Raw genomic sequence first — 17,880 nt, 5'->3', positions numbered from 1 at the left:
CAATGGTTTTGTGCATGAATACAACATTGATTACTCTGACCTGTTGAGGCGGATACTTGGGTTTGTGTCATTCTTTGCATTCCTACTATCGACGCGATCCTCCCGCCGGTCAGAACCCCATGCGTCGCCGTGGAGCCACCGGTTTCTTGACCACCCCATGGCTTCCCATCTTCTTGACTACTACGCTACTGCTCTTCACCCTGCCAGCGAGTAGCCGCTCTTTCTCCTCCTCTTCTTGACGCCGCTTCTCCTCTCTGGCGCGATCCTCTGCCATCTGTTTCTCTATCTCCATTTTGCGATTGAACTCGCTCTCGATAATCCGCTTCTCTCTTCCACTGTACTCCTTGGACTTCAAGCTATAAAACACCCCTCCAAGATCGGCTAGCCAGTGAGGGTCGACTGCAGTCACACAGCTCATGTATTCTCTGCTTGTCAGAATCAATTCATGGTAGACAACATAGTCGGGCGGATCCCCAAGCCCATAGAGTGCGGATGTAGGGTGGAGCTGAACAGTCACGCTGGTCCGCAAGTTGATGTACTCCCCTACACCCTTGCGGCGAGCGGCTTGATGGTAGTAACCTGAGCAGATGCACTTTCGTATCACATCCCAATCCGTGCCACACGATACCAGCTCCATCTTTTGTTGACCGACCATGATGTCGTGCAATTGCTCTCGAATCTCCTTCGCCCGCCGCAGGGCTTTCGGGTGCAGGAAGTGTCGTATACACCACGCATCACTAAATCCATTGCTTTTCCATTGAATGTAGACGTTCAGCAATGTGAGATGGTCCGACTCGTGCACGAAGAACTTCTCTCTTGCGGCATCCGCCTCCTCTTGCCTCTCCTTGGGCCGGTAGAAGACCGATGGCACCGAAAGCATGCTCACGATGGTCAGCATTTCCTCGCTGCAGGCATACTCCGTCGAAGAAGTGATCAGCATCTTGGCAAGAGATGGGTCCATGGGGAATGCTGTCATGGCTCGGCCAATCGTAGTCAAATCACCAATATGGTCCAATGCGCCCAAAGCCCAGAGGTCGAAAAGTGAGGTGGTAATCGTGTCCTGGGGTGGAGGATCCATAAAGTCAAAGTCCAACAAATCTTTCACACCCAGTGACTTAAGCAGGAGGACGGTATTCGCCAAGTTGGTGCGTTGAATTTCGGGAATGGTCTGAATATACAACTCGTTCTTGAAGGCCGACTCCGTGTAGAGGTGGAAGGCCTTGCCCGGCCCTGTGCGACCCGCTCGGCCGGCTCTCTGGGAGGCATTGGCCTGGGAGATTGGCGTGATTTGAAGCGTATCCATGCCCATTCGAGGGTTGTAGACCTTCAATTTCGAGTATCCAGCATCCACGACAAACATGATCCCGTCCACAGTCAAAGAAGTTTCAGCAATGTTGGTTGCGACAACGACTTTACGGACGCCAGGAGGTGCCGGGTCGAATATCTTAGCCTGGAGATCTGCAGGCATCTGGGAATAGATGGGCAGTACCATCAATTTCGGGGGATCCACCAGCAAACGCAGTCTCTCTTCGACGAGTTCACAGGTGACTTCAATGTCTTCTTGGCCTGTCATGAAGACAAGAATATCCCCCTGTCCCTGCGAGACATGGATGGCCAGGACTTGCTTGACCGCACTGTCAACGTAATCTTCACAAGGTGAGCGTGAGAACTGAATGTCAACAGGGAACGTGCGGCCCGGGATGATGAACTCTGGCGCTCCTCCATAAAAACGAGAAAACCGTTCGGAGTTCATGGTGGCAGACGTGACGATCAGTTTAAGGTCTCTCCGGCGAGCAAGGACCTTTTTGATCAACCCCATGAGAACGTCTGTGTTCAGAGCCCGTTCGTGCGCTTCATCCATAATGAGACAGGAATATTTGTCGAGGTCTCGTTGTGTCAGGGATTCTCTGAGCAATACGCCATCTGTCATATCTGCACACCGGGTTAGTCTCTCTGTGCATACAGTACCGAGGGTTCGACTTACATTTGATTGCCGTCTCGTCACTGGTACAGTCCTCAAAACGAATCGCGTAGCCGACAAGACCGCCCAGTTCCACTTCCATCTCCTCACTGACACGCTTTGCAACGCTCATTGCGGCGACTCTTCGAGGCTGAGTGCAGCCGATCAAGCCTTGCTTAGCATAGCCTTCCTCATAGAGAAATTGAGTCAACTGCGTCGTTTTTCCCGACCCGGTCTGCCCGACCACGATGATCACTTGATTATCCCGGATGACACGCATGAGCTCTTCTCGTACTGCAAATGCAGGCAGGTATTCTCTCTGCTCCTTCAGCGTCTTGCTTCTGCTGAACGCCGAGGTACCGGCGTTCTTCTTCAGATGAGTAGCAAATTTGCTTCTGCCGGTCTCCTCCCCCGGCATCGCTGCGGCACTGTCCCCTTCATCCTCCTTGACGCCCATGATGTTGCCTAGGGCGGTTCCGGCAACATTTGTGGCCTCCTGTGCCTGTTTCTGGCGTTCCTTTTGCTGTCTCCGCTCGCGTACCACTTTACTGCCTTTCCGGGCGAAGACCGCCATATCGCTCTGCGCATCCCGAACCGCGGGCACGGGGTCCAGTTGTTTCGTGAAGACAGTCTTCCCATCTAAAAAGGGGGGCTTCAACTCGTGCACCAACAAGTGTACCCGGACCGATTCTTCATCGTCAAAGTCCTGTCCTTGATCGCGTCTCTGCGCGACACCAGATGTCACCATGCGGTTCGCCTCCCAGGCGTCCACTTCCTTTTGTTTCTGGGCCGCTTTGGCAGTCAGCCGTTTCCCGAGTTTCTTGTCGACCAGCGCTTGTTCACGTTGCCTATCGGCCCATGACACGTCTGCGCCTCCAAAGGGATTATGACTCTCATCGCCGAATGCATGGCCGAACTCATCTCCTCCATACCAATCGCGATCCAATGCCGCAGTATCTTCATCGTTGAAAAACGGCTCGGGCCCATCGAACTCTTGTTGATGGGGCTTTGGAACGGGTGCTCGACTGCGGTTTCGGTCGGGGGGTCTAGAGAAGCGGGACTTTGGGGGATGTTGAGGTTTCAGTGAGGGTCCTAGGTCTTCATTCGCCTCGGTCTGAGAAGAATGAAAGTCTCCGGCAAGTCTGCGCCTTTTCGGACTGTGTATACGGTCCATGGCGAAGACGATATGACTGCGTGAGAGCAGTCCGGGACGTGGCGATCTCTGCTGATAGAGGATGTAGCACCGGGCGTGTTCAAGTTGGTGGTGAAGTACCGTTGGACAACATAATGAATGAATCTCGGCGAAAAAGTTGGCCGGAGTTTATGCGAAAGCCTTGGGCACTTTTTGTCTACCAACGTGAACTCCGCAGCTGTAGGCGTGTACACTTTCTGGCAACTTGAGACAACCTCAATTCGCACTTTCGACGACAAGATGGCCTCCAGTCAAGACCCTGCGCTTAGGAAACAGCAAGGTATTCCTGTTCTGTGATTTCTGTGAGGATCGTGCTGAAGAATGGTAGAACTGCAACAGCAATACTCCAACTACAAGAATACCTTACAAACACTGGCACAGAAGGTCGGCGAGATCGAACAAGAGATAGAAGAACACAAGTGTGTATTTTCCCCTAGGATGCAATGAGGAAGCTTCCTGTGCTGCCGCTGCACCATTTGCTCTGGCAATGGAAGACTGACTGGAGAGTGTAGGCTTGTCACCGAAACCCTGCAGCCACTTCCAGAAGAACGCAAGTGTTTTCGACTCATCAACGGCGTGCTGGTTGAACGAACCGTGAAGGATGTCTTGCCGGCGTTGAAGACAAACTCGGATGGGTTGAAACAGGTGTTGGAAGAGTTGGTGAAACAATACAAGGCCAAACAGGATGAGATGGACAAGTGGAAGGTAAGGTTATGTCTCTGTGTCTGTCTTACACCGCTGACATGTTGTCGCAGCGCAAGAACAAGATCCAGGTTGTCGCCAACCAGTAATGGGATATTTGTGCTGATGAGGACACGAGGGTCTGGCGACGGCGACGGTAGACTTGGGACAGGGCTCAGGCCAGAACCTGTTGATTGACTCTGGCAAATCAATGACTTACTCTACGTATCTGGGAAACAAAGGGCAGGTTCATGGAGTGAACGCTGGGAGGGTGCGGCAGTATCACAGCCTTGTGTTGTTCTACTCGCCGGTGTTTGCGACTCGTTCAGATTCGCAGGCAGTTGCAGGTTGAAGTGAGCGCACAACTTGAACCCCGTCAACGGCTTCACCAGCTTCCCGTAGGCCATTTATACCACAGCCGATCTCCCAACGTATGTACTTTGTTGCTTGCATTTCCTCTCTGCTACCGGCTGCTAACGCGACATCTAGACACACTTTGGCCTAATCGTCGAACGCACAAGGAAGGCACGCATCACATCCCACTTCAACCACAATTTCATCCGTCATCCATCCTGTCCCGTCAGTTGTGTCGCAGGAAATGATGGCTCCCAGAGGCGGAGGTTGGATTCCCTCGACCAGAGACTCTCACAAGGGCCAGCGTAATGGCAATGGCAATGGCTATCCGTGGGAGACTTTCGCAGCTCCGCCATTTTCCTGCCGTTCAAAGCTCTTCTGTTGTTCCGTGGCTGAGAGTAATCCGGCTCATCTCCCACGCAGTTTCGTCAATCCCGGGCGTCATCTCATGAATCTCCAGCTGCGAACCTTTCTCGAATGTGCGGATAACGCAGAACACACGTTCTCCAAATGCGAAGTCTCTCACATCGTCGAGGTCACCGCCCGAGCGCTCCACAACCCTGCCATACCGACACGCCTCGCAGTCCAAGAACAATGGAACATTCCTTCAGCTATTGCTTCTGGCTTTACTGTGGACACCAATACGCCACCTCTGGAGGAAGATGAACAAGACGGAATGATGGTGGATCACGGCGAGCCGGAGAGCAGCGAACTTCCCTTCAGCACCTACCAAAGCATGTCGACCCGGTACTTTGTCACGCAGAACAGCAGCAACGCATGGCAGGCTCCGCCCCATTCTCGACAATACCGCGAAACACATGCAGAAGCCACTCAAGGAAGACCTGGCAATGAAAAATATATGGAGATACCACCGTTCAAGACGCTGCCGTACACTTCAGAGAGCAATTCCGCAGGGGCTGGAGCTCGCACTTGGATACCTTCATGCAGCATGTTGATGTGGTGCAACCAGCACAACACCTTCTATGAAGTACATGTGCTCTCTTAAGAGGAATGACGAGAGACAGGGTTGGGCCCTAGATATTTACTGTCCCCGGATGACCAGAACGGAGGAGGACGGGGTGAAGCGGATGTGCCGAGGTTGTCTTCCAAGGGGTTTTCAGAAGACTCCCTGCGACGTACTGACCAGACATACGGTGTACGGAGTAGGACAGGCAGTGTCGCCAGGCAGACTGTCAGATTGCAAATCCGGCGGACATGCTGCGCTCACACTGTCTGCAAGTTCGAGGTCAGACATCATGACGATCTTCGGCAGACCAGCGGCGACTGGGCGATGGTGCTTTTGCTAATGCATGTGAGGTGATCTGGAGGAGCGGGATGTTAGCTAGTAGGGCATGATAGTCCGAGATGACACGGGCTTGACTCTTGAGGTCCTGCGACTATGTTATCATATTGCCTTGCAGTGAGCTGGTCTTTTGACATGTCAACCGTTGGAGAATGGAGCTGCGAGATAGATGTCCAGACAGGAGGAATGAGTTCAACCGATATGCAAGGACTCCGGAGCCACTCCCAGGCTAGAAGGACGCTTGAGGACTATGGCGCGTCCCCGGGGGAGTCTATCTTCCTAGATACCTCCGTAGGCAGTTCTCCTAGTTCCGCCCGCCGCAAGTCGGCTGATGAGGCTGTGGCATGTCCGTGATCTAGCTGTTAGTAGTAGTTCGTCATTGGTAGAGCCTTGCAAGCTTATCGAGGTGCCCACCGACCTAAAGCAGGTACCTGAGGTACTATTCTATGATCTAGCGCAGTAGGTGTCGGAGAATATTTGAGTCGAGTGGCCGATGAAGACGGAGGGAAGCGAGCGATGTTGGAGCAGGAGAGGGATGCAGTGGACGAGAATGCCATCAAGCGGACCAGTCAGTTCGTCTAGCTACCGAGGGTAATAAGTGCTCTAGCTCTAGCGATCGGAATATTTACCATCTTGATGCTAGAGTTGTAGCTTGTTGGGCGGAAGAGCTTCACCTGCAGTGTCTGTCTCTCTCTCAGCCCCAGACTGCGCCTTTCACCTCCTCCACCTCCACCATTTCCATCAACTCCATCAACTCCACCAACCTCACTACTGCCTGCGTACCTCCCACGTACCAGTTACTTAGGTACTTCCCATGGCCGGCATCTAGCAACTAGTTCCTCTCTCGACCGAACCATCCCTTCATGTTTGACCTCCATCCCGTCTTCCTCACGCTATGACCAGCAAGCCGAATTGACCCCTCGAACCAACCTCAAGCCCTCCCGAACCGACTTGCGAGACCCCAGCTATCCGAGCCAAACTCGAACACGAACTCTACTACGACCCAGCATTTCAGTAAAGCAGCATCCAAACATGTTACAGCTCCCAAGCTCTCTCAGATAAGATGATCCACCTCAGGAATAGCCGGAATCCTCTGCCTCCAAGCTTACTATTACTGCACACCTCCACGCCATGTTCTGTAGCGGCAGCCCCCAAAGAACCCATCAGATGCCGTTGACATGGATGCCTGGGTTCACAGCTGCAGGGATCCCAAGACAGCAACTAAATCGGCTGCATCCGACACGTCATTTGGATGCTTGGACGCCTTTCCAGGGTCGAATCGGCCGCCAACACGCCCCCAAGTATCGTCTCTACAGACCCCAGAGACGGCGGAAGGGCTCCTAAGACCATGGCGCCGACACCAGCAGTCAATCACAGACGGCTCCCGGTTCGGATGAAACCCACCCTACTGTAATCATTCGGTTCTCTTCTTCATCCCACTACTGTGTAGATCGAAGGCCAGTGAACGGGAAGCACTGAGCCACACAACCTTCCTTCTTCGCACGGGTTCGAACATTCCCCCTTCGACGACCTCTGAAATCGCCACCGATGTCTCGAATCGTCCCTCAATCTCAACTGCTGGTCATCAGGGAGCTCGGTAGTGACCAACGACAATCTGTCGCGTAGCACACTGTCTCGAAGCGCTCTGATCCTGCGAAGACTTGGTATAGGAACTGACTCTCTATATCTTCCAGAAAACTGGCGGCCAGCTGTGAACCGGCCTGCTCCGTGGGCGTTCAACCTTTCGGTCGACCATTGCCGCAGGCCTCCTGTTGGCTCCCGCTTGACGCCACTGGCTGCTACAGACAGACCTTTTGGTCGCGGGGACCGTTCAAACTACAATCGTTGACCATTCTAATGCCCTTGTGGTCCTGACTCAAAACAGCACACCTTGGACAGTGACCTACTAGTAGGACTACTCGTCCCTCAACCTACCTTTTCTGTGAAGTCTTTCCTCCCTCAGACGTTCGTTAAACAAGGTCGCGGCACCTAGGACGCACTCTGTTCCGAACAGTCGAGACTGGAATTTCTCGGCAGTGCCCTTATCCTGCAACCTTTCTCGACCTGTCACTCATTCAAAACACCCACCCTACTGTCCTTGAAATCGACTGGAACGGGGAAAGTGTTACACAGCGGGCGGCATCCTTCAAAGCTTTTCAGAAAAGTCGTCTCCAATTCCTTATCTGTGAAGTACTCTAGCCTGTCACTGGGAGTTGAAACGATCTTCATTTTCCTGTCACTTCCATCCCGAGTCAGGGCTTGGTCAGACGGGAAGCGAAGGTCACCAGTGATACCTGTGGTATTCTATATAAAGGATTCGCAGAAAGAAAGCTTCGGTTTGGCAGGATCCGACATTCCAACTCGATCAAACCCTCACAACTTACTGCGTCAAGCTCCTCGGCATTCTATCAAAATGTTCTCTATCACTTTGCTCTGCCTGTGGATGGCGCTTCTCGGTATCGCTTCAGCAGGTCCTGTCGTACGCAAATCACTCAATCCGAAAATGATCAAGGTCCGGTCTCCTGTCAGCAATACCGCCTTCTCCTCTTCAGATGATTGGCCTACCAACGTCGTCATGGTCGGCGGATCTCAAACCTACGGCATGTGGATTCCGACCGATGGTACAACCTACGATCTGGGAAACGTCGAATGTCTCGGGGTCCCGGCATATGCGATTGGCGACTGCAATGATGTTACTATTGATAAGATCGGCGTGGTCGTAGGCTATGGTCCGTGCCAATTCACTGGCAGTTCTGGTTACGTTCAAGTCATTCAGGGCGCTGCTGGCGAGGGATATCAGACCGTTGGACCGCCCCAGAACATCATGACGGCTGCCTGTGGACTTTGACGACCGTTGAGAAGTGTGAGTTTACTTGATCGATTTCCTTTGCACGACATGACCAACAATTAAGCCAGGAACGATACTCGAAGCACCATTTGGAGCTGTGTGCAAGCATGATAGATATGTTGATATACTTCACTTCTTCAAAGCACAACATCGGCAGCCGATTTTTTTCACATGTCTTCTACAACAACGGCCACTCGAAGTTGGTAGTTCGTGAAGAGTCGGCTGTCGTGGCACATGGACATTATGTGCCTTGACAGAGGTTCCTACCTATCTCTGCTCGAAATGACTGCACTGCCGGACTTTCAGTCAGGTCCTTCTCATCAATTGTGACTTGTGGTACACGACCCCCGACAATTCGCCATAAGTCATGTATCACACTTGCAATGGGCGGAGCACCAGGGCGACAAGGCTAGCGGAAGACATGCACAGACATACAAGGCTGGCAGACGGACATGAATTTGTTTTTCTTCTGATCCGACATCCGGGCTGTCCGCTGGTAAACCACCACGAGACTGGCAAACCCCCAACTGGCAATCTTCAGGTCTTCTCAAACATTCTTGTCAATAACTTAGGGTTCGACTACAATGGAGCTACAGGCGAGACTGAGCACACGATTGGGCTTTTCATCATGGAGACATGTATAGCTGACATCAAGGCTTGTCATTTGACATTGCCATGGTCATGGATCCTCTAGTCTACAAAGCACTCGAGGTTCTAGATAGTCCTGTCCTAGGTACTCAAAATACAACACCCCTGAGCTGTGTCGTGTCGATTTTGTTGGAGATTCTTCATGGATAGTCAGTCAGTAATGCTATGTGCATTCTTTCTTGTTCAGGACCTCGTTGTCGTTCTACTACGTAGGAAGTTTAGGTCTTGCTTGGTTTTCTTGTTGATGGGCAATTCCATTACTCGAGACCAAGACCGACACCATGACCAGACATGCTATACTCACACAAACCATCTGACTGTCTGTCTGTCCGTACTCAAATCAACCTAATCAACCCAAGCACTTAATACTCAATTCGATTCAATGGATCATTCCACTGCAGGGATCGATCCATCCATGGGATAGTTCTCCCTCTCCCTCTCCCTCAACTACTCCTCCCTTCCTCTATTCTTGGCCTTCGTCTTCATCATCTTCGTCCTGGCCTTCATCTCCAGCTTCATCTTCACCTTCCGCTCCTCCTCACGAACGACCTCCCCGACAACGATCCGACAAAGCCACTCGGCCAATTGTTCGACACTCCACCCCCAAGCAATACGAACTTTTCGACCGAGTCTGACATTGCCATTGCCACTGCCATCGATACCAACACCAACACCAACACCACCACGGCCATCTCCATGTCCATCATCACTCATCACGCCAAATCGATGATGCAGACCCTGCTCTGGCAGCAGTACTTCCCTACCCATCCAAATCCCCTGGCTGAACTCGCATTCCTGCATGAACCGCTCCAGAACCTCACATTCGGCAAGCCCGACTTTCCAGACAAAGACACCGCCGACACTGCTGTCTCCTTCGCTGGCATTGTTGCCGGGAGAGTTAGAGTTTTTGTTTCCGTCTCTGTCTCCGTCTCCGTCCCCGTTTCTCTCTCCGTCTTCGTCTCCGTCACCGTCGCCGTCTCCGCCAATATGCGCCGACTCGTCAATTTCCATCTCACAGCCATGCAGAGCCATGATCTCAGACCGGATCGTGTGGCGCGGCGGGGCGTGGAATTTGGGCCGGAGCGATTTGCGGTAGATGATGTGTAATGTGCGGAAATGGGTGTTTGTGAATTTGCCCTCGAGTGATAGAGGTAGAGGGGCTGACGAGTAGGACGACGATGTAGTTGATCGTGCTGAACGGGATGGATCCGACGGGTAGGATGGTGGGAGGAGATAGGATGGTATTTTGACGGTTGAGATGTCATGGTCATGATGATGGTGAGAAGAAGCAGCAGCAGCAGCAGCAGCAGCAGAAGAGGATTTGTGGTGGGTGCTAATGACGGTACGAGCTGTGTTGGGTTGTGTTGTTTGAGGATGATGATGACGTGAGTGAGACTGGGACTGAGACTGAGGATGTCGTTGTGATTGTGTCGACTTCTCCGTTCTTGTCTGGGCTTTCTTCGAGGTCGACACCGACACTGACGCTGACGCCGAGGTGGAAGATGGAATGGATGACTTGGTCTTCTCCCAGCCCGAAAGTTGGTCTTGGGAGTCGTCATCCTCGGGATCGTCTTTCGTCCCATCCATGTGTGGAGGCTTGTAGGGTTCTGTGCTTGTCGTTCTTGATCGAGATCGAGTCTGGTCCCGGCCTTGTTCGGCATCAGAATATGAACTCGAGTCCAGACCTTGCTCAGGTGTCGTCCTTGATCCCCACAACCAGCTGGTCCATCCCTTCTTCACGGGTGCAGGTTCAGGTTCAGGTTGAGGCGCAGACCTAGCTTCCCGAGCGATGTCTACCGGGATCCAAACTTCCGCATTTGTAGACGGATGATGTCGACGTTCTCGAACCTTTTCATGCGATCCTGTCTGTTCGTCATAGCATGCGTTGCCGGTTCGTGCTGGTTCATGGGCCGGCCGTTGCGATTGCCACTCGAATTGTAGTTCACGGTTCAACTGCCCATGAACCTCACCCGCCGTGGAATCATCACTTGCAGATCTCATGCTGAAGCTGCTTTCCAGCCCATCAATATCCACACCTCTGGATCTTTCACTAAAGACCACTCTTCTAATCATGGTCGGTGTGTTTAACCCCTCACCCGCCAGACCTTCGCCGAGACTTTGTCGGGACCCTTTCAAGGCGGAGCGAGGTGTAGGGGGCCGCTGAGGAGACGATAGCTGCATGTGCTGTTCGGGCGATGGCGGCTGAAGTTGAAGTTTGATAGGCTGACTGTATACATCTGGCTGTGCGGCGATGGATATTGACGAGTCGTTGAACATGACCGGGACTCTGGCCGGTTGTGCAGGGGACGAAGCGGCTTCTGGACTGCCACTGATGTCGTTTCTGTGATCTTGGAGGGTTTCCAGAGCATCTGGTGAGATGTTGCTTCCATCGTCATGCTCCGATGCACGTCCAGCCGTAGAGTTTGATACCGCAGAATCCTCAATGCTCTCCTCTTCGTTATCTAGGCTGTCGCTTGTACTTGTCTCGTCTTTCTCGTCCTCAACATTCACTTTCGGCGGCGTCCCTGCCATGAGGTCAATGTCGAATCTACCGCTGCCGCGTCTTTGGCGGAGTTGTTGTCTCTTGATTTCTCCGGCGCCAAACAAGACCTTGCTCTCGGGTTCTTTGTAGAACAAAAGACCGCTGATTTCTTCCGCGTTGGTCGATACAAAGCTGATTTGTTCTTGTGGTGTGTCTATATCCTCGCCGCGTTTCCAAGGACTGGGGATCAGGCTCCGACGAGGACGACTGAGGACTTCCTTTGGTGGCTCACGCTGCCTGACTTGTTCAGTTCGGGTGGGGAAGTCATTCTCATGGGCTTCAGGTCCTGGACTAGAGGAATTCTTTGCCTCGGCAAGCCAGATGTCCTCTTCTTCTTCAGCTTGCTCTTCAGCGTCGGCATCAGCTGTCAGTTGCTCGAATAAACCAGGGCGGTCGTTGCCTTCTTGTCCCTCGTCGTCGTCATCCTCGCTATCACTGTCAATCACAATGACCTGGCTCTCGTTAGCATTCTGGATTTGTCTGATGATTTCGTCTCGCTCCAACTGCCATTCGCGTTCTCGTCGAGCCTGGGTATCCAGCAGCTTCTCGTCTACTTCTTTCAAGGATGAGGGCTGGGGTGTATGTGGAGGCGATCTCTCGACGACAGTCTCCTTGCTAGCCGTGCTGGCTGAGACCTGAACCGGTGTTCGTTGGACCAGGTTCTCACCTCGCCAGATTTGGGTAGCGGGATGATTAGCTACATTAGCTTGGGATTTCTCAAAAGTGCTAATGCCCAGCCCCAGCGGTTTGGACTCTTTGTCTGCGGACGAATGACTGGCAGAGGCAGTCGCCGGCTGGTTTGGAGATTGTCGTTTAGCAAGTTCTTCTCCGAATCTGAGACCGGCTCTCAGCTCGCGTTGCGTACCGTAGTCAAATCCCTGAAACAGCGGACCTGGGTTGTCCGACTTTGTAACCGGCGACGACGTTCGTTTCTCTCTGACCAAACCTCCATCGCGGGATTGTTTCGGTGAGACAACTCCTTGTAGTGCAATGCCTGCGACCAGAGCAGAGACTGATCCACGGCTTCGGTGGTTTGAAGTTCGTTGAACATCTTGTTTTGGTGGTGAAGGTAGTTTGGGAGATGAATAGGGTTGTGGAGTCACCTTTCGACCAGCACTTGATGACGAAGAGGGCACCTGGAGGAGACTCTTCTCCTGCTCCGAGACTGGTGGTGATGATGGGACGGTGCTGGATAAGTCACTTTCATCGTGGTTCAGAACAGGATATGTCATAAGTTCTGGGTGAACCGGCTTATTCTGTTGACTTGAATGCTGGTCATGGCGGTTGAGGGCGGTGGCCGACTCTCGGTTTTCCGACGCTTCATTAGAAGATCCAGCAGAGTTGTTGGCTTCCAATTCTGCCGGGCTACTCAAGAACTGCTTGGCTGAAGGCAGCGTGTCCAGATCGATCATGGTAAATCCTTCGCTTTCAAGGATGGTGTCGAAGGCTTCATGACCAGGAGAGATATCCTCCATGGGTTTGTCGACGTGGTCAGAATCGCCGCGGTAGGATGAAGTGGGAGATGGAGTTGGATAGCTCTTCGCGCTGTTAGCGGACACTTTTCGCGCTTCCACAGACTTTCTCGGCGGGAGAGCTGCTGGTGCGTTGTTATCCTCGATATCCTGTTCTTGCCCTTCAGGATCTGCCATAGACTTTGTTGATAGCGCTCGGGCTCGAGTCGAGACTCGGTTTAGGTCCATGGCGCGTAGTTCGGACGACTCACGTCCAGACGTGGCTTGTCCCTGATGTATGACACCATCATCGCTTTCAGCATCGGTGTCTTGCCGGATCTCAAATTCAGAAACATTGGACTTCTCTGCTGACTGCGACGACGACGTCTGGGTGTTGCCTCCGCCGCCACGGACACTCTTCCTTGTCTGAGACGGTTTTCTCTTGCGCGGCGATCGTTTCTGTCTCAGCCAGTCGTCCTCCTCGGCATCGTCGCCCAATGGACGAACGTTCAAATCTGTGACACTCTGTCTCCGAGATCGAACACCATTCCTTCCCTCACGGACCGGGGTCGCGCTCCTCTTGCTCTTACTAGGACTGGCTTGCGACCGTCTCCCTCTGAGAGGGCCATTGGTCTCTTCTAGCAGCGACGAGTCCTGTCGCAATGGGATCTTTACCGTCCTAGTTATTCTCCGCGACGCCGGGTGATCCATGTCTGATTCTTCCTGTTTAGCTTCGACTGTGACTCTGATCTTCCACGGACTGATGTTCTGTTCGGACACGGCGCGGAAAGGAGAGGAAGGTATGGTTCCGAAATCGTGGTGTGTTGTTCTCGAAGGTCTTCTCTGCCCCTTCGCTAAGTATGCGCTCTTTGCTTTGGATGGCGACGGTTCTTTTCGAGATGCGACACTGCCAACGACCTGGTCATCGTCGAACGATGTCGCGAGTGGATCGGGAGAGGAAGTCAGGTCGTCGTAGATGTACGATGAAGTCTTGGTGGGGACCTGCGACATGCTGATGAATAGACGGACCGAGCGTAGATTGAGTGGACTGCCTGGACTGCTTCAGCATGAACTCAGGCGAAGGGCGACACAGGATGAGCGTCGGGCAAGGAAGCCATCAGACGATCCATGAGATGAAATGAGCTGTGTATGTGTCGACGGTAGAGCATCGGTACATCCGACTTCGACTGAATTGCTCGAATACCGCAGTTGAGTTCGTCTTACAGACTCCGATTGTACAATGTTCAACACTTTCACACTCTCGATTTGTTTGTTTACAATGACGTGGAATCTGTGAATGCTGATTGGCTGCTGGGACACGCCAGATACTCAGTAAATTGAAGCAGCTTTGATTCATTCTTCAATTGCAGTAACTTCTAAACATACTTCTAAACAGGCTTGCGTCCAATAACCAGACATCATATTTGTTGACAATATGGTAGGTATGAATTTCAAGGTAAATGTACTGTTCCTGATACGATTTGCATAACATCCCACTATGGGTCCAAAATAGGTTTGATTCGTTTCGATGTCGGTCAGATATTGGGTCGCATTGTCATATCCAGGCACCACCTCTTAAGAGTGGCCATTGCGATCCTGTACAAGTAGAGAGGTAAGATGAGCGCCGTAGGGTATGAATATGGCAGTGATGTTCGGAATGGGATGGATGAGCACCGTATCTCGCAGTGAAAGGTCACGATTGTAGCCTGGAAGAGTATGAAAGAGCGCAGTAACCAGCAGCTCGGCCAGCGTTGGAGGGAATGGGTAATTTCTACCTGGGCTTACCATGAAGCGGCGCGTGGATTATATTACTCAACACCGCAGCTCCATCGCCGGTGGGAAGGGCAGCTTCATGATCGGACCATGTCCTTGTGGTACAGCAGAGGAACAGAGGAACAGAAGACCGGGGAAATGGCCGATCGCCGGACGAGCCCACGAAGCCCTGGATGAGGCATAATGTGCAAGAGGGTAAAAGCAGATCCTTTGGTGGGTGATGAGCAGGATAAACAGGGAGGGTTGGATGTGATGGAGGAGGAAGAAAAAGACAAAGAAGAAATGGCACAGGAGGAAGAGGAGGAGAAGGAGAAGGAGAAGTCAGTTTGGAAGAAGAGAAGAGAGTCCGGGGTCAATAACACCATCTCTCCCTCCTCATCTCCTGCGTCCGGCACATTTCAAGGACAATCACATCCTCGTCCACGACCACGTTACGTCTGTCTATCTCTGCTCTTGTTCTTCGGTCCAAACCCGCTTATTCCCTGCTTGAGCGATGCTCGAGTCCGTGACACCGTGACTCTCATGCTCATATTGGACTTGTCCCAGGCTTGAGCATCATCCCCGTCCTGCCTTCTTCCTAGGGTCGACGTCCACCAAATGGACATCAAGATACACGGGCCAATCCGGGGCCAGATTACTTCGTGACTCGGCCAAGGGCCTCAGGGCTTCTTCAATGGCCTTCTTGTCGACTTGTCCTTTGGGCTGCGTTTCGATCTGCGCAAACTTCAACAAATCTTCTTCAAGTTCTTCAGCCATCAGTCTGCTCGGCTGAGGTAAGAACGTTCCCTGTCTCCCCTGGTGTGTGTGTAATGTGGCATAAGGAAGGGCAGGTCGGGTGGCCGCTTTCTCCGCCAGGTCGCTGAGCGAGTTCAATCCATTTATCCCACCGAACGTTCGAGTCGAGCGTGTGACATGAACATTTTGGCTGGCAGATCTATCCATCTCTGGTGCTTCAAGCTCTTCGTCATCGTCAGAGCCTGAATCGTCGGACCGGCTTCCCTTGTCGTCGTCATCTCGGCCTCGCTTTCGTGTGTTGCCTGTCTCGCCTTCTTTTCTCGACGTTGCGAAGAAGTGCCGAGCTGCAATCTGGGCTTGGTGCGACTGGAAGTTGAGTTCCTTGTCGGTGAAGAGTGAATGGATGGAGTAGAGGGGTGCCGTCTGGTGTGCCATGGCCGCCCGGCTGCGGTCTGCGGGTGTCGAGAAACCGTTTCGTGAAGGCGAACCAACGTCGTCATCGACAAGCTTGCGTTTTCGCTTGTTGGTGACTTCTCCAACCCCGTTCAAGTCTTCTTGCTCCCGATGTCTGGTGAAGCGGGTCTTGCGACTGGTGTGATTTCCTCCGGGGCTGGCAGGGTTGGTAATGCTGAACTGGCTGGGGTGGAGCAACAGGGCGTTGGTGTCGGCAATATCTAGTTGTTCTTTCTCTTTCATGAGACGTTGTCGCTTGTTGGTTAAAGCCTGGAACAGTCGCTCGCGCAGGGTCGATGTCATGTGTTCGCACTCCTCGGCGGCAAGGTGTAGTCGATAGTCACATTCGTATTTGACTCTTTCCAACCGCGCATTGTGGTTGTTCTGCAAGTTCGTGTCAGGACGAGAATCAACAGTAGCTAGAGCCCAACTTACCATCAGTTGGATGAGGGCTAACTCTTTGGCTTCCTTCGCATCATTCACCTCCTGGACGAACTCGGCATACCATTTACCAGCAAGAGACGACATCTGTGACTGATATGGAGTACCGGAGGCAGCCAGTTCTGCGATTCTAGCCACCTCCTCGGGTGAGTCTTCCAGGGGCTCGGCATCGTATAGATATGCTTGGGAGATGAGGCTCATGTCGGTTTGCAGGGCGATGAGTTGTTCCCGGTAGTGTTGTTCCCGATTCGAGGCCAGCTCGTTGTAGAGTTCCTGTTGATGAGCCACATGTTGATTCCTTCGTTTATCTCTTTTCGACAAAGGCTGCACAGGAGGAGTTGGGGAACGAGGGTTGAGGTACGCAACGTTGTCTGGATGAGCGGCTGAGGTAGGGGAAGGAGAATAAGCCATTGTTGAGGGATACGAGTTTAGAGACTCCAATACGCCTGACACCTTCGCTTTGCCGTGTTGACCTGGACGCGACAGTATTGATCCCAGGGTAAGGAACGATATAGAAAGCAGAGATGCGACAGTACCTAGATGAACGAGCCCGAAATACAGACTGCGATCGATGCTTGACACAGACTGCGACTGCGACTGCGACTGCGGTTCCTCCAACTTTGGCCAAATGGAAGGTCGGCCGAATCAATTATGTCAGCGGCACGTGCTGGTCATGTGATCGCCGTTCTTCATGCGCTTCTCACTCCTTTACATCTCTCTCTCTCTCTCTCTCTCTCTTATCGGATACAGTTGTTGTCTTTGCAGTACTATCAACCTTGTGGCAGAGAATGCGAGAGCATCCCCCTCGAGATATCGACCGAAACGTCGTTGTAAGCTCGCATCTGCGACTCAGGACAGTGGCCTCGAGAGTGGCCATCCTTTGGTTGATCATCCTCGGCCACTCTCATGCTTTGTACTGTGTACTTTCAACCTCCAACCACTGGAACAGCGCCAGGAGAATTGCCATCGGACTTCGGCTACTATGACATTCTCCCTTTTCACGCTGTGCTGCCATCCTACATGCGTCCGTCACGATGATCCACTCCGACAGTGCCCTGCGCAAGCTCTCTGCGCCGAACGGTCGCCCAAGATCTTCGGCCAGCTGTTACACTTCCGATTAGCTTCTGTTCCCGCTACCGCTCCGACACAAAAGGTTGATTGCAATGCACACAGGCACGACAGCTAAATCATGCAATATTGAAGCAAGATCGTCTCCTGCAGCTTATGTCGGCCCTGCAAGCTGCCTGGTGCCTTGCTGCGGAGCGTTGACCACGACCAACAAGGTGCCAAACCATGCCCCGTGTTACTTGATCCTTGCTGCAGGGTCCCCTGCAAGTTGGATGCGTCCCACACCGCCCGTTCTGAGTATATCGGATTTGTATGTTTCATCTGGAGACAGCACCTGGGCTTTGGACAAGCTTACAACCACGCCCTGAGGTTTCTGAATAAGGAGAAATAGTAGGTGAAGGCGCCGAGACAGACTTGAATGGGATTCAAGC

General features: G+C 52.6%; 6 protein-coding genes across 6 annotated transcripts; 3 read left to right on the top strand and 3 right to left on the bottom strand.

Moving 5' to 3' along the window:
* Positions 1–109: 109 nt before the first annotated feature.
* A1O1_05560 (adenosinetriphosphatase) lies at positions 110–3,134 on the bottom strand (the record flags this gene model as incomplete). Its single annotated transcript, XM_007726446.1, has 2 exons — positions 110–1,932; positions 1,985–3,134. The coding sequence occupies 2 exons, from the start codon at positions 3,132–3,134 to the stop codon at positions 110–112; spliced, it is 2,973 nt and encodes a 990-aa protein (XP_007724636.1).
* Positions 3,135–3,473: 339 nt separating this feature from the next.
* Positions 3,474–3,943, top strand: A1O1_05559 (prefoldin subunit 2; the record flags this gene model as incomplete). The annotated part of the gene is made up of 3 exons (XM_007726445.1): positions 3,474–3,571; positions 3,665–3,857; positions 3,908–3,943. 3 exons carry the CDS (start codon positions 3,474–3,476, stop codon positions 3,941–3,943), a joined length of 327 nt encoding a protein of 108 aa, XP_007724635.1.
* A 491-nt stretch (positions 3,944–4,434) lies between these two features.
* On the top strand, positions 4,435–5,193 carry A1O1_05558 (uncharacterized protein; the record flags this gene model as incomplete). The annotated part of the gene is made up of 1 exon (XM_007726444.1): positions 4,435–5,193. The coding sequence occupies one exon, from the start codon at positions 4,435–4,437 to the stop codon at positions 5,191–5,193; it is 759 nt and encodes a 252-aa protein (XP_007724634.1).
* A 2,710-nt stretch (positions 5,194–7,903) lies between these two features.
* On the top strand, positions 7,904–8,338 carry A1O1_05557 (uncharacterized protein; the record flags this gene model as incomplete). Its single annotated transcript, XM_007726443.1, has 1 exon — positions 7,904–8,338. The coding sequence occupies one exon, from the start codon at positions 7,904–7,906 to the stop codon at positions 8,336–8,338; it is 435 nt and encodes a 144-aa protein (XP_007724633.1).
* A 1,095-nt stretch (positions 8,339–9,433) lies between these two features.
* On the bottom strand, positions 9,434–13,990 carry A1O1_05556 (uncharacterized protein; the record flags this gene model as incomplete). Its single annotated transcript, XM_007726442.1, has 1 exon — positions 9,434–13,990. The coding sequence occupies one exon, from the start codon at positions 13,988–13,990 to the stop codon at positions 9,434–9,436; it is 4,557 nt and encodes a 1,518-aa protein (XP_007724632.1).
* Positions 13,991–15,307: 1,317 nt separating this feature from the next.
* Positions 15,308–16,792, bottom strand: A1O1_05555 (uncharacterized protein; the record flags this gene model as incomplete). Its single annotated transcript, XM_007726441.1, has 2 exons — positions 15,308–16,324; positions 16,376–16,792. 2 exons carry the CDS (start codon positions 16,790–16,792, stop codon positions 15,308–15,310), a joined length of 1,434 nt encoding a protein of 477 aa, XP_007724631.1.
* Positions 16,793–17,880: the final 1,088 nt, after the last annotated feature.

Source organism: Capronia coronata, assembly GCF_000585585.1.
Source record: "Capronia coronata CBS 617.96 chromosome Unknown acBCG-supercont1.4, whole genome shotgun sequence".
NCBI classification, from domain to species: Eukaryota; Fungi; Ascomycota; class Eurotiomycetes; order Chaetothyriales; family Herpotrichiellaceae; genus Capronia; species Capronia coronata.
The sequence above is the reverse complement of the archived record's forward strand: the minus strand, read 5'-3'. Positions and strand labels throughout refer to the sequence as shown.